We start from the raw sequence: 14,640 nt of genomic DNA, 5'->3' as shown, positions 1-14,640 counted from the left end.
TTTTCTTTTTTAATTCCCACTGCCTAATGGAAATGATCATCACGAGACTCCCACTGAACAAGCCGCTCCCGGGAACTAGGCATTGGGCCAGGAGCTTTAGGATGGATGATCCCACCTCATAACAACCTTATAAGACAGGAACGATTTTGCAGACAAGGGAACTGAGAGGCAGAGAAGATGAGGGATTTGCCCAAAGCTACACAGTTATTAAGTAAGGTGCTTGGCCTTGAAGCCAGACCTGTCTGACCCCAAAGCCTGTGCTCTTTCCGCTGGACTTACCCCTGACTCCCCCGAAAGTAACACAAAGCCTTTCTCAAAATCACTATGCAAATACTACTTCAGGTTTACTGGAATGGCAAAAATGCCTGTCAATACTTCTGTTGACCATCCTATCAGGAGCAGCAGATGGCTAGAGTTAGAATTATAAAACATAATTTGAGAAAAGCCTTTGACAAAAATGGTTTCCAATCAAGACTTCTAATTATTTGTTTTAGTGAATTAAACTGTGAAGAATGCTCCTTTGGGTGAAGGCAGAAATATTAAAACCAGGGATGAGAAGAACAACAGCAACACTGAGTGCCAGCAGATATGTTCTTGGAGGTGAAGATGCTATAATTAATTGCTAATGAACAATCCCTCTTATAGCCAATTCACATGTATTAAAGGGCTCTAGAGGCACTGGTTCAGCGCATACTTAATGGGAACCTACTTTGTTCCAGACCCTGTGCAGGACCATACACATATACATATAAATAATTTTTATCTATAAATGTATATCAAATGTCATGGGCTTCTTTTAACCTCGTGAGAAGAAACTAACATCTACTGATCACTTACCACATGCTAGATGTTTCTGTGCAACCTTAACTAATCTCACACCATCTTGAGGCATGGGCAGCTTTATCCCCATTTCAAAGCATGCAGTCATCAAGCGTTAGCCTGCCCTAAGGTTACTCTCCCTAGAAGCTAGTGAGTGTTTCTGCATTGCCCCAAAGTGCCCCACAGGGCAGAGGCAGCTTAGTGAGTAATTTCAGGAAGCCAAGTGGCAACTGCTTACTTTGCAGGCTGCAGCAAACATATGATTTGTTATTTCACATTCTATCTTTAAAAATCATGCAGATTTTGCATTATACTCTATAATATAGCCATCCTATTTTTACATTAGAACAAATGTATTTAATTATTAATCAGCTGAATTGCTTAACTTTTCCCTCCTAAAATTGACACTTTGGAAAGATGTACCTTGTTTCTCTGCTGTGACTTCATAAACGCTCACACACAGCCACGTACCACTGGGAGAACCCGTTTAAGCAGTGCAAGGAGCAATTATTATGCGTTTTAAGGGCCTATTGCAGAATTGTTTTTTAATCATATGCACAAGGTTTTAAATACTGTCACATTCACCACATTCATTAATTCATTCAAGGAGTAGATGTATACTATGTGCCAGGACCATTGCCAATCTTGAGGCCAATCTAACCTCAAACTGGGTACTGACCCAACCCCACAGATTCTCCCAGTCAGGGAGAATCTCACCAACCAGATGTGGGACGAACTCCTCCCTGCCCAAAGCCCAAGCACGAGGAGGCTGGTATCACTGACCTGATGAAGGTACGAAAGCCTGTTGGTCCCAGCTTCATTGTCCCCTTGATTCCCAGGAACCGGATAAACAAATTTGCCATCCTGTCCACCAGGCGCAGGTAGTTGAACTGCTTTGCGTACTTGGGGAACACCTGCTTGAGGCAAATGGAGGGCAGATGGGCTTCGGGGTTGGTGCTGCCGTCCGGAGCACTGGTCAGCTCGCTGTCCAAAGAATCTTCCTTTCCGGCTACCGGTTTCTCAAGCTGCTGAGACCTGCAGCACACAAGGATTTAATGGTTCAGTGCTTTCCCTTGCATGTTTTCCTTTACCTGAGATAATCTTGAGAGGCAGGCAGTACCACTATTTTTATTTTACAGATCAGACAACTGACCTTAGAGAAGTGATATGGCCAAGCTCACACAGTGAGTATGTAGCAAAGCCTGGATCTGAACCCAAGGCAGAGCCAGGGCTGGAAACTTATGCTCCCTCCACTCTGTCATCCTGTGTTCCCAATATGGAGAACTTCCTTTACTATACTCAGGAGTCAAGAGAATACTCTATTATGTAGCAGCCAGGGTTTGATTTCAAACTCTTACTTATGGGTAGTAATTGAATAATTAAGAATTGTAAAAATCTCATTGAGGGCTGGCGAGAAGCCATAGCACAGCTCAAAGAACAATTTGCAAAGATGCATCCATGACCCAATTTTAGGAAGAGGAACAATTACATTTCTGGCCTAACCGGTTTTTAAAATTTGGAATTAATACCAAAAAAGTAGCCATAGTGTTGTGATTCCTTAGTCTGGATACTTTATTCTGAAATTATTGTGATAGTTGAGAAAACTAGCAGCTAACAATACTCAAATCTCCCCCTCTAGCTCAGAATGTTCTTTTCACCTCAGACTCAAATACCATTGACCCCATCCCAAATTTGCATCCCCCATCTGTTTGAATGTCATCACTATCTGCCAGTTACCAAAGCAGGAAAAGATAGAATGAATGCCAACTCCTCCATCCCCCTCTGTCTACAAGGCTAGTTCTGCCTCCTTAGGCCTGAAGCCTACTCTGTCCTGGCCTGGACCTTATCAACTCTTGCTCAGGGACTGTAACAATAGGTCCTCCTGCCTCCAACTTTGCCCATCTGTAGATGCATCCTCCCCACCTGAGTCACCTCTTTGAAAGCCACCTGGTCAGGTCACTACTTGCTAAAACCCCCAATTTCTCCCAAGTCTGACCTGGTCATTCTGGCAGTCAAGGCCCTTTCTGAGTTCTTCTGAGGCTTCTCATTTCTAGTCAGTGCCCCAGCCAGGCACACTACTCCCTTCCAGGCCTTGAACACGGCCCCTCCCACCTTACTGCCCACTGGCCTGCCCTGCAACCAGAGACTCAGTACTCCTTGGACACCCAAGGCCTCTCTCTGCACATGCAGCTCAGCCCCATCTCCTGCTCCTGTCCTGTCTAGAGCAGGAGACAGGTGGAACCCTCTCCACCTGTTGTGTCCATTCCTGAGACAACCCTCGGTGTGACTTGTGGTCAATAAATACTACCCAATTGACAAACTGATCCAGGAAAGTTAGAATGACCACCTCCTGGTACTGAGGCATAGTACTGCCATCAGTACCAAGGCCATTCTCTACGCTTCTCTTTATTAAATGGCCTCATGCTCAGTGCTCTCACTTCTAAGCAAAAACACCATCAGTGCTCACACTGGGCCTCTCGGCATCTTCATATGTGCTTTCCTCAGACCCTGGCTGCCTGGCTCACTTCTGTTCCACTTTCGAAACCAGCTGAGATCTCTCCTTGACCGCACTGACGACTATCTTACGTGCTCCACTCCCGTTCCTTGGACTTGCTTCCTCAACTGCCTTATTGTGCCTGTACTGTGTTGGTTTTTATTCCAGTCTCTCACCATTTTGTGAGCTCATTGAAGGCCTGGGCCACATCCTATTCACCTCCTGTTTCTATGGGATCTGGCACAAATTAGATGCTTGGGAATGTTTCATTCAATCTATCGAGTTAGAAAAGTCTGCTTTCAATATAATGCAAGGCTCAAAATATCAAAGTTATGATGCTTTGTAACCTGTAAGCTCCTTTAAATGGGAATGAAATTCAATAGTGAAGCAATATGCTTGACAGCCCTACCCAAATGGTTCTCTCTTCATATCAGTCCAAGGAACCTCTAGGAAAGGAGATGCCCTTGTGTGAATAAAAAATGCTGAAAGTCCTGTTCATAGTTCCTTTGAAGTGTGTGTTGGTGCTGGCCTCAAAGCAAGGACAGGCAGAGGGCAGAACCAGAGCCACACCAAGGAAAAACTCTTTTCAAGTTCAACAGTGTGGAGAGTTCTGGGGAGAGAAATGCTCCCTCCTACAAAGAGGAGAGTCCTCTTTCCTTGAGAGAGGCAAATGTGCCCACAGGGCTGCAATTTTCCTTCCACTAAAATGATTTTGTCATCATCACCTTGAACCTAAGACAGTAAATATCAGGTGGTTACTTTTCAGATGAAATGAAATGTTTTCCCATTAAGGTTATAGGAAGAAAGATGAGAAAAAAAGCGACACTCTTACGGGAAATTAGCTCTTAAATTACTGGATAAGTGGCAATCACTGACTTTATAAGCACTCAGTAAGTTTTTGTTCAAGGGAAGACTTGAAAATGTACAACTGGAATACACTCGATAACAATGAAAATAGCTCAGAGAACTCTTCAATCAGCAGCACTGTCCCATATTTATGAGCTCATGGACTTTCCTCACCACTCTGTGAAGTGGACTGCTGTTATTATACCCCATCCCAGATAAGGAAGCTGAGGACCAACAAGGAGTGTGGCATCTCCCTCTGAAGGAACTAGAGTTATAAGTCAGTTATTCTAACTGGGGCTCTTTCTATTTTACTACTCTATTATTCTAAAGCCCATCATGGTTCACACTGGGGGCTACGAATACACTTAATTTTTATTTTAAAGAGTTGTTTTAGATTATAATAGTAATTCATGCTCTTTGTAGACATTTTGAGAAATGTATAAAGGAATCAAAATCATTTGTAATCCCACAACTCTGAGGTAAACACTATTATTCTGATTTCTTATCTATATTTATAAAGTTAGGATGACATTACATGTATTTCAAATTCTTCTTTTTATACCATACCTCACAAGTATCTTCCCATGGCATTAAGTGTGTTGCCACATGTGTCATTTCTCATGACATGAAATATTTTGTATTAAGCCTGAACCATTTCCCCTCAGTTAGATATTGAGTGTCACATGGCCTGTCATTTGACTAAATAGAGTCAGTGATGAGTCCCCTGAGCGATGTGCTTCCTCTCAGAAGCATAAAATGTTACAGCTAGAAGTGGCTTTAGGGATCATTGTGTCCAATGATATCATCTATTGTTTTATTATAGTATAATATAATAATGAACATGAAAGTTGCCTTTGTAACCATTTTTAAGTGTACAGTTCAGTGGCATTTAGTACATTCACACTGTTATGTCACCATCACCACTATCTAACTCTGGAACATTTTCACAATGACATCATTTTAGAGGAGAAATGTAAACCCAGATAGATAAGGATGTTAGCACCAGTGGGTTATCTAATCAGCACATTGTCCAGGGTGGTTACCTTAGCCAGGGTTGCCCTGGTGATAGGGACCCTACTACCTCTAGGAATCCTCAGACAGGACTGGTTTTCCTACTGTCCATCAGAGGATGTCTCTTGCCAGTGTCCACCTCCTGCCTCCCATCCTGCCCCCAGAGCTGCACAGATTGTGTCTGTTTTCTCTTCTGTGTGACAGCTTTTCACATTTCTTTCAAAAGTTGCTGTATTTACTGGATGACTACCATTTCCCGCCCTTCCTGAATCCCAATTAATAACCTTGGGATGAAAAGGGCCTTCAAAGCCACAGATATCATTTTCTTGGACTCAACCACACATTCAGGGGAAGTCATTTTACTGAGCTTGAAGAAGACACTAAAGATAAAGCAGATACGTAAGAGGAAATAAAACAATGAGAAATAGCATCTTAGCTGGAGAAGACTCCAATTATCACATTGAGATTCAAAGTCATCACAAATACTGTAAAACCATGTTTTTACTTAATAGCATTTTAATGGAAATGTTGAGTTATGAAATAAAGGTGATTGGTAAAGAATATGTATCAAACTTATTAGTCCTTTGGGATTTTTTTGTTTTTGAGTTGGAATCTCACTCTGTCGCCCAGGCTGGAGTATCGTGGCATACTGACGGCCACCCCAGCGTCGACCTGCTGGACTCTGGCAATCCTTCCGTCTCAGCCTTCCAAGTAGCTGGAACAACAGGCGCACGCTACCACACCTGGCTAATTTTTTATTTATTGTAGAGATGAGGTCTTGCCAAATTGCCCAGATTGGTCTTGAACCTACGGGCTCAGGCAATCCACTTGGCTTGGCCTCCCCAAAGTGCTGGGATTACAGGCTGAGCTACCAAGTCTGGCCTGGGAAAATTTTTTTAAAAACTGGATTCGGTATATCCTTGATTCATTAAAACAGGGCAAATAGTTCTGGAATGTTCTATCTATTAACATTTTTCAAATGAAATGGAATTCTTTTTTATTAGGACTTGTGGAAAACCACCTACCTCTATTTTTGCATTGAAAAGCTTACTATTAAAAATCACCACTCATCATGGACCTATAATTTTTCAAGCACTGCACCAAGCAACTTATCCATATAATCTCATTTGTTTCTCATAACAATTCTATGAGGTAGGTAGAACTATTCCCATTTTACAGATTAGGAAACTGAGGCCCAGAGAGGCTGGATACTTGGGTAAGCTCAATCAGTAGTGGAATCAGGATTTTTACTCGGGACTGTCTCAAGACACACCCAGTGCTTAGTTTACCACATAGCTCTTGTGCTAATTTGATGTAAATCAAACCAGAGATTGTTCTTCTTGTGTATAAGCTGCATATATATATATATATCCAGAAATTGATTAAGTCAGGAGGCAGATCTAGCAAGGTCAAACTCTAGTCTCAGAGAAGTTGCTTGAGTTAATAACCATCTCTGGTTAAGCATTTATTCATTCATGAAACATTTTCCAAGCACTTACCAGGGTCCCTGGATATAACGGCGAGGAGGACACGGTTGCTGCATATAACTAAGTGGGGAAGACAAGACCCCATACATAAACAGTGACTTGGTAATGTAAGGACCAGAGAACCAGCATGGGTCTAGGTTGTGCAGGACTCTCAATATCAGAGAAGGGTGTATTTAGTAGTGTAGGAGGTGAGAAGAATGTGTTTGATTTGAGGAGAGGAGTGGCAGAATTAGAACTGTGGTGAAGCAAATATAGCTGCCAGCAGTTTTTATTTTGAGTTGGGAGGGAAAGAGTAGGTATTAGGAAACTGTAGGGGTAGTCTAGGTCAGCAGTTCCAAAGAGCATGGTCCCCAGTAGCATCAGAGTTCGCTGAGAACTTGTTAGAAATGCTCATTCTTGGATTCCCCCCAACTCCCCTAGACCTACTGACTTGGAGCTCTGTGAGTGGGCCAGGCAGTCTGTTTTAGCAAGCCATGTGTGTGATTCCGATGCAAGCTAAAGTCTAGGCGAAAGAAAATGAGACCTAAATTAGGGCAGTTGTGATGGGTATCAAGGCAGGGAGCTGATGCAACAGACGCTTGTTGCACACAGATGTGGCAAATACTGCCTGAACCTGGGGGACAAAAGGGAATGCGCCCTTGATCATGTTCCCAGGCAATCCGTGGCTTGGCAGGACAGCCTCGTGGCTGTGGTACTGCGTGGTAAAAGTGAAAGCAGGTCCCTTTTACACTGTTTGGCCAACATGTGTCCCCTCAGTCATTAGAGAATTTCAAATGCACATGTATCACATTGGCATTCCTGGAGAAAATGCTAACCATGCACCAAAGAAGTACCTTAAATTAGCCCTGCAGATTTAAAGAGTTGGAAGACGAAGTTGCTAAAAATAAACATAACTACCATGTAGCCCAGCTCTGTCACTTGATAAATCTCTACCATCAGAGAAGTCTCATTTGCCTGATGGGCGATGCTATGCAATTTGAAGAGAAGGTGATCGACTACAGAACAGGTGAGGCGTGGACTTCCACAGTGATGAGGAAAAGGGCTTAATGAGGGACCTCTGTCTGGTATTCAGTCTCTCTAAATCCTAGACCCACGCTGGGTCTATTTCTACCCGTTCCCCTTCACACAATGACCTTTTCCTCCCCGTGAACACCTGCTTGGTCACTTCTGCCTCACTCGGTCACTTTCTTCCATAGTACGATGTAACACCAACAGTAACAAAACACAGTGGTGATGACAGTGATAGAATGTACTGTGTACCAGGACCTGCAACCTACAAAAATTTAATCTTGATGAAATCCCATAAAATAGGTGTTATTATTGTTCCCATTTTACAGATGAGGAAACCAAGGCCCAAGGATACAAACCAGTAGATGATGGATCCAGGACAGAAACCCAGGCAGGCATACTCTAGAGTCTCTAATCCCTGAATTATACGGCTTCCAAATACAGGGAGCTACCAGGCACTGAGGACCTTGAGAGGCATGTAGGTTGTCTGTAACATCCCCTTTGACTTGAGCGATCATCCTATGAATAAGGTAGTATAAGTGACCCCATTTTGCTGATGAGAAAATGAACTTCAGAGAGGTTGACTGACTTTCCAAAGGTTGCTCCGCTATTAAATTGAACCCAGATCTGATTGAGCTCAAAACCCAGGCACTTTCCACTCCATCACCCTCAACTTGGTGTAGTTACACAACTTCTCTTAGCTCACTTTCTCCTCCCTCACAACAGAGGGAAATCTCTCACGTTATGGGGTGGTGTGTGGCTTAGGCAGGAGAGTGGAGGAGAGCCTAAATCTGACACAGAATGGTTGCATTGTTTAGGATTTAAAATACAGCCTGTCTACACAGTATCAAGATGACTCTGCTTGGGGGACTTGTAACTGTCCTCAGTGACTTCCTGGGAGGTGACCAGAGCACATCTGGCTGCTCTGTTTTGTTTAACAAACAAATCAATCTGTTACTTTACAGTTACAGGCTCCCATGAATCGCTGAAGCGTCATGTTGCTGAATGTAGGAGTTAACAAAGGACCCCATGGCAACAACGGCAGCCTAGCTCTCTGTCCCTGCTTGGGGATGAATTCCCAAAGCTGCCAGGCCTGGGGTGGCTGCAGGAGCATTTTCCTGCTGGGCCAGGCAATGAATTAACAAAAGGACAAACATGAGGACTTACTCTAATGCCCCGGCTCTCACAAATCCAGAACTCATGCCATTTCAGAGCTGAAAAGGTCTTTTGGGGTCATTGGGCCCAGCCCTCTCATTTTACGGATGAAGAAACTGACAGCTCATTTTACAAAGACCTCCCAATACGTGTCTTTTCCACCGAGGCTCTCTGCCATGTGTGCCTGAGCACAGAGCACGTATCTCCACCAACATCCCTTTTGCTCACTATGTCTTGCAGCATGGGCAGAGTCAGTGAAATATTTTTTGCACACAAGCCAGGGAGGGGTGTTGCCAGGTGGCTCCTCCCCACTGAGGTGTGGGCCCAATGGTCCAGGGGCCCTGGGGCATGGGCTCTGGGGGCAGATCAAAGCACTGTTGGAATTTCAGCTCAGCCACTTGTGAGCTGCATGAGCCAGGCAAGTCACATAACTTCAATGTTTCAGCTTCTTCTTATATAAAATGGGAACGATAATGGCACCTAACCTATAGGACTAATGTAAGAATTAACAGAGAAAATGGATGCACCATGCTTAGCACGGTGCCTCAACACTTGATAGCCACTTTTATCATAATCACTTGTCAGTGTCATCGTCAAAAGGGGCTCACTGTCTAGTCACCTGTCCTCAATGAGAGAGACTGGCATTCACTTCTGGGAACCCAGGAGAATATGGGGTTTCTGCCCCATACCCACCCCAGATAGCCAGACGCTAGATTGTCCTCCTGCTCCTCCTCAAGGGACACCCACCTCACAGGGCCACCTAACAGAACCTCCACGTGTGTCTTATTTTCTTAGGCCTCTCTGCAGAGCCAACTGCACTTTATCTGACACCACCATTGTCTATTGAGGGTCACTGGCATCACAAAACAGTGTACTTTGCCGTGAGAGAGAGTGTTACTGCTCCCCACGTACAGAAGCCCTCCAACTTTGGAGTTAGAAGGGGCACTAGCCATGGTCTTGTTTCATTTGCCTCCTGAAACACATGGGGAAGTAGAGGCCAAGTCCCTGGCTTGAAGTGAAGTATCCCATGAGAGGTGGTAGCAAAGGCAGGAGAACAGGGGTTTCCTGACTTCCTGCCCAGAGTCTTTGAAATTAAGAAAGTAGTAAAATACAACACCACTGTTGAACTTCAATGCCAGAGTGGCAGAAACTCTGAATGAAAAGCTTCAGACTCTTCTGCCACCTTGGTAGGAAAGGGAAATTACTTTTTGCCCAAAGGGACTCGGAATCCCTCTTTAAACCACCTGAGCATTGGTCACCATCTTTCTGTGGATGATTTGGCAGGTGTTTAGTTGTTCTCTGGAACCCAGAAAAAGATTTTACAAATTATAAACACTGCTTGCACCAGCTGCCCAAGGTGCGCTGGGCCAGGGCCCTGAGCTTGGGCAGCATATCTGGGGCCTGCGTGGCCTGGTTGCTACCTGCTCATCCTCCAATTCTATATCCCTCCTGCCCTTTGTCAATGCTCTTTCCCAAATACCCACGTGAACAATCAGCCTTTGAATCTTAGATTCCATATCACCTTGTCCAAAATGCCTTCCACAGCGTCTGGAGATGGAATCAACTGTTCCTTTATAACCTTTTCAACTTAGTACATCATCACTATCATCACTGAGAAATTTATGGAGAGCTTAATCTATGTCCTACGTAATGCTAGGGAAGCAAGAAAGAGAGGACGATACTTTTTGCCTACAGTAGACATTATTTTTCCTCACAGGAGTCATCACACTCAAATGGCTACTTGTGTAACTATCTGTTCAATGCCTGTTTCTTTTTCCAGACAGAAAGACCCAGAAGGGCAGGCATCATTTTGCTTGGTGTAATGACTCTGTCTGTAGCCCCAGTACAGCCCCTGGCACAGAGTAGGTGCTCAAAATGAATATAGTCATATTTCAGTGAGTTCTCACAATTCAATTAATTAGACACAATTATTAACTTGAGCTTACATCTGAGGATAATGAAGGGTAGGGAGGTTGAGTCAGTTGCCTACAGGATAAGACTGCTTTTGGAACCCAGCAGTCTGCCTCCAGAGGCCACGTTTTTAACCCCTAAACGACCACACCCCTGTACTTCTGGTTGCTAGAATGAATCTTTCTTCCTCTTTTTCTCTCACAGTTGCTGGGAAGAGCCTGTCCGTACTCTGGGAGAACAAAGATTTTCTAATGGCAACAGCAAGAGACTGTCTATGTGACAATTGTAATCAGTGGTTGTATTAGCCTCTATTTTACCACCTCCAAAATTAGCAGAAAAGGCCAACTTGAGCTTTCATTGTACAGCTCTGCTAATGAAGGGATCCTTTTAATTACACACTCAGCGTGTCTCTGCAGCACAAAGCATTTTAGTGTTTAAACACAGTTCTGCACCAAAGTATAGGGCTGTGTGGATATAGACAATAAGTCGAGAGAAAGCCGTGTGTAGAAGTTATTCTCTGCCTAGACTGTAATTTCTTTTTGGCATTCAATTTCATCCAAACCCAGTTTATTTTCTACGATAATCCTAATTCTTTTCTATATACTAAGCACCCGATGAAACCTCACTCAGTAATTCAGTAGACATATCCCAGGTCGGATACGCCCCCCTCTCAGACTATGGGAGAAATCTGTTCACTTTGTTAATTTCACTCATCACTGACTGATTTGCCTTGAGGGCTTTCCCCGCCTGGTCGTGCTGGCATACCAGGTCACTCCCTACAGTACAGGTGTTGAATCCAAAACCAGCTTCACTGGACAACATGCCAGGAGTCCATGGCATTTGCAGCCCACTTTCCAAAGCAATTTTTGTGTGCCATTCTGTATGGAATTTACACTAATGTGGGTGAAGCTTTATGAGACTGATCCCACAGACCTTTCTCAGGCAAGGATGCCTTTGACTTTGCATTTATTTGGTGAGGGGGAAAAAGGGACTCATTCTTACTGAGCCCCTTCTACAGGACAGGAACTCCATCATGTATTAATTACTCCAGTTAAACCGCACAGTGACCTTCCGATGGGGATATTAAGATACACTCCAGGGCCAGAATGTTGGGGTTGAATCCTGTCTCTGTTCCTAACTAGCTGGTAATTTTGGAAAAGTATCTTAACCTGCTTGTGCCTTTTTTATCTTTATCTGTATAGTGGAGATAATAACTGTACTCATGTTGTAGCATTTTTGTGAGGATTACATGGGTTAATATGTGTAGAACATTCAGAACCGCATGTGGCATGTGATAAGCACTCAGTAAACGTTAGCTGTTTTGATGTTGTTGAACAAACAAAGCTGAGTTTAGGTTAAACACAGCCTTCAAGGTCACACACTTCCTAAATGGTATCATCTGGTAACCAGGATCTGTCTGATGCTTAAGACCCTGTTCTTTCTAGGCTTCCAGGGAGGCTAGGCCATGGGGCTTCTTTGCTGGCCAACCGCTAGGAGACTGCCATCAGAGCCCTGGTCCAATGGGTTGTGACCTAGACAAAGTCACTCTGTGTACATGATCTCCCTCCCAGCCATAGTATGAGCACACTGGCTTCTGCTTCCACTGCCCCAAACATGCCTCTCAAGGGCAGCCATGCACCTCCTAATTGCCACTGATCTTCTTAACCCTTCTCACAGTGGTTGATGCAGTTGACTACTCTCTTCCAGAAACTCTCATTTCCTGGCTTCTGCATTCAGGCCTTCTCCTGGTGTTTTTCCACCCTGTTTTTCTTCCTCTCAGGACCCTCAGTGGTAAGTACTCCTTTAAGCCCCCGTCCTTGGCCTACTTTCTGCCCTATGCAGTCTTTCTGGGCCATTTTGTTCACACATACCATGGCTCCCAGACCCATACCTTGTGCCACCTGTCTGGGATCCCTCCATCCTGCCCACCTCTTCACACATCGGGGTCCAAATCCTGCTTATCCTTCAAAGCTACTTTAGATGCCGGCCCACAAGACCCCCGATCCCTCCTACTCAGAAATACTCTCCTCCTGATTCCCACAGTACTCCATTGTAGAATTTATCATTTTCTAAACTTGTATTACAGTCATTTAAGTCTGTGGCTTCTTTTTCCTGATAGACTGTGGGTTTGCCAGAAATAGAATCCATTTTTGTCCTTCTCACAGTACTCCACATCTAATAGCTGATGCAAAAAAGATGTGCTGATAAATGACTGTGTAAGAAAAGTATTCTTTAAGACAGACAACATGAAGGATTTGGGGTAATTTTGCCTCAAGACAAGAAAAAGGAAGGGAGGTCTCTGGGTATAATTTTCAGCTCACAGGTCTATAAAGCCATCTTTTGGATAATAATACAACAGTAATACTTTATGGTGATAAGAATAATGGCCATCTGGGTTCTACCCCTTACTAACTAACTGCATGGCCTTAGGGAAATGGCAGGATGACTCAGCCTCCCTTTCTCTTCTGTGAAATGGAGATGTACAATGGAGCCCCCTCACAGAGGTGTGGAGGGGTTTGCTGGGGTGGCATAAGCAAGAAGCTGGCACCCTGGCTGGGACACAGTAAGCACAAAAGAAACGGCAGCTGTCACCACTCATTTGACACATTTATTAAATGCCCACTCTGCATTCAGGCTTGGGTCAGCTCAAGCCCAATCTCCTCCAGGAAGATGCCTCCTCCAACCCATGACACGCTTTTCCTCAAAGAACTTTGGTCCTAACAACATTAGATTTTAAAAATTCAGCTAATAAATTAGGCATGCATATTAGCAATCAGGTCCAGAGAGAAAGTCTAACTTTTTTCTTTATGCAATTTGAATTCCCCTAACATAGAGTTGTTGTCAAAATCTATTAAGGTATTTAATTTTTCTTGTCACTGCACAATTCCCCCAGCATACATCCAGACAGTTTGCAGTGGTGTTTCTCACAGAAGTTCTAAATGTTTAGTTATCAAGGTACATTTTTTAAATGATGTCTCCCTGATGGTTCTAGAGACGCTAGAGAGACTGTGTAAGTTCAAGTGCAAGGTTAAAGCAGGATGGTAAGAGCTGCAGGGACGATGAATCAAACTGGCCCTGGTTTTAGCTCCAAAACTGCCACTTCTCGACTGAGTGACCTTGAGGAAGGTACTTAACCTCTCTGAGCATGGCTTCCTCACTTGCAAAGTAGTGACAGTACCAAACCCACAGGGCTTTAGTGAACACTAAGTAAAATACCTATTGTAAAGTATTCTAATAGAATGCCATACATATTGCTGGTCTGAGCATGATACAAGACAGCTGGGGTCTGGAAGCAGCTGTCCCCACTGGCAGACCCCTCCCTGAGGAACAGCCCTAGGGAGCACTGCACTTAGGCTGACACAATGGCCAGGCCCACCGGGTTTTGACCCTTCCCAATGGCCTCTGCCAACACCCATTCACATCAATTATTATCCCACTTGACCCTTCCCAATGGCCTCTGCCAACACCCATTCACATCAATTATTATCCCAGGGGCCAAAGGTTTCCATGTCAACGGAACATGGTGGGGACCCCAACCCCCAAGAAAAAAAAAAACAAAAGAGTGTCTATCATTTAGTCTCCCTACTAGCAAGCCCGGAGTTGAAGTCAGAGCTCGCCTCTTCCTTGTTGTCATGGCAACATCTACTGACCTACCCTGTCCTGCCATATACACACTCTCCAGGAAGAGAGGGAGGGAAAGGGGAATGCGTGAGAGGTGGTGGTCGGAAGATGAAGGGCAGCAGAAACACTCCACAGCGTTCAGGAGAGAAGGACAAAGACACCTGTTTTCACAGGAAACAAAAAGCTGCTGGCAAGTGTACACACCCTTGCCAGGGAATGGAGAAATTCTTTTTTTTGTTGTTTTTTTTTGAGTTGGAGTCTCACTCTGTTGCCCAGACTGGAGTGCAG

General features: G+C 44.2%; 1 protein-coding gene across 1 annotated transcript in view; it reads right to left on the bottom strand.

Moving 5' to 3' along the window:
• TTLL11 (tubulin tyrosine ligase like 11) overlaps window positions 1-14,640 on the bottom strand; it is a 269,699-nt gene that overhangs the window by 45,175 nt on the left and 209,884 nt on the right. The window contains exon 10 of the mRNA XM_021711721.1: window positions 1,603-1,854. Coding sequence (XP_021567396.1) covers window positions 1,603-1,854 — 252 coding nt within the window. The remainder of the gene's footprint in view (window positions 1-1,602; window positions 1,855-14,640) is intronic.

The sequence above is a fragment of the Carlito syrichta genome, unplaced genomic scaffold, assembly GCF_000164805.1.
Source record: "Carlito syrichta isolate Samal-C Ts95f unplaced genomic scaffold, Tarsius_syrichta-2.0.1 Scaffold302529, whole genome shotgun sequence".
NCBI classification, from domain to species: Eukaryota; Metazoa; Chordata; class Mammalia; order Primates; family Tarsiidae; genus Carlito; species Carlito syrichta.
This window is presented reverse-complemented; position numbering and strand designations above follow the sequence as displayed.